Raw genomic sequence first — 1,150 nt, 5'->3', positions numbered from 1 at the left:
ATGGTAATCACGTTTTGTGTAAGTAATAATATTGAATCGAGTGCTTGTTTTGGAATAGAAGAAATATTTGTCCATCTTACAATACTAACACATAGACAGGAGAACGTGTTAGATTGTGACTTGCGTTAATTATCTGGCTTTGTTGTGTCATGCATGATCGAGGCATGTGACCATTTTAGTTGACTATTTGTATTGGTCTAATTAACCTTTTTAAGAGTTACCGCAAATATACTTTCATAAAATTTTAGTATGCACTAATTCCGGAAATAGACCATCAATTTAGTAAAGTAGAAAAATTGAAGCCGTCGTCGGTAAGGGCATTTCCGACATTTAAACTTAAACTAAGATAGTTTCTTCTTCTGTCTCCTCCGTTAATGTCCCAATCATAAACATTCAATTATCATCTGAGAATAAAAAACCTTCATTTCAAAAATCGGTGCTTGGAGGGAGACACAGAGAGATTTGATTGATGGAATTGGTCCCGTACGATTCGGAGACGAAATCATCGATCCCCACAAATCTCGCGTGGCAAGAGATGTTTCGTTCCGCTTCATCGCGTAAACCTCAAGACCCTCCGTCTTCTTCTTCATCGCCACCGCGTAAACCTTCCGGCGATGGATCATCATCCGGCAAAACATCTTTATCAACCGCTGATTCACAAGCACGTCTCGCTATGTACATAGCAATGGCTCACGCTGGTCTCGTTTTCGCCATTTGTGTTCTGTATTTCGTTGGAAAGCTATTACAAGAGTATCTAAGACCGATTCAATGGGCGATTCTCTGTTCGATTCCGTTACGAGGTATTCAAGAAACCCTTGTTGATTTCTGGAGCGAGCCTTTGAAATTAGGGCTAACGGAAGTTGTTCTCGCTGTTCCTGTTTCTGTCTTCAATGTTTTCATCGGATCCATTGTGGATATTAAAAATCTCTGCTTTAGGGTTTTTCTTAGGAGATCGAAACCTAAGAGAACGAGGAAGAAGAACGGTACTGGGTTTTCCAAATTGGTTAGATGGTTAGTCTCTTTTGGTGTCTTTGTCATTGCTTATGAGAGGATTGGGGGAATTGGGTCTCTTGTGATTCTCTCTTTAGGGTTTTTGTTTAGTTCCAAGAATGTCGATTCGTCTCTCTCTGCGGTTTCTTCTCTGAGGAGT

General features: G+C 40.2%; 1 protein-coding gene across 1 annotated transcript in view; it reads left to right on the top strand.

The window, feature by feature from the left end:
- Positions 1–388: 388 nt before the first annotated feature.
- The window catches only part of LOC9298321 (transmembrane protein 245), a gene marked incomplete at its 3' end in the record, with an annotated part of 2,864 nt that continues 2,102 nt past the window's right edge, over positions 389–1,150 (top strand). Inside the window, exon 1 of the mRNA XM_021019113.1 lies at positions 389–1,150. Within this exon, the coding sequence (XP_020874772.1) occupies positions 470–1,150 (681 nt within the window).

The sequence above is a fragment of the Arabidopsis lyrata genome, assembly GCF_000004255.2.
Source record: "Arabidopsis lyrata subsp. lyrata unplaced genomic scaffold ARALYscaffold_840, whole genome shotgun sequence".
In the NCBI taxonomy this organism is placed as follows: Eukaryota; Viridiplantae; Streptophyta; class Magnoliopsida; order Brassicales; family Brassicaceae; genus Arabidopsis; species Arabidopsis lyrata.
The sequence above is the reverse complement of the archived record's forward strand: the minus strand, read 5'-3'. Positions and strand labels throughout refer to the sequence as shown.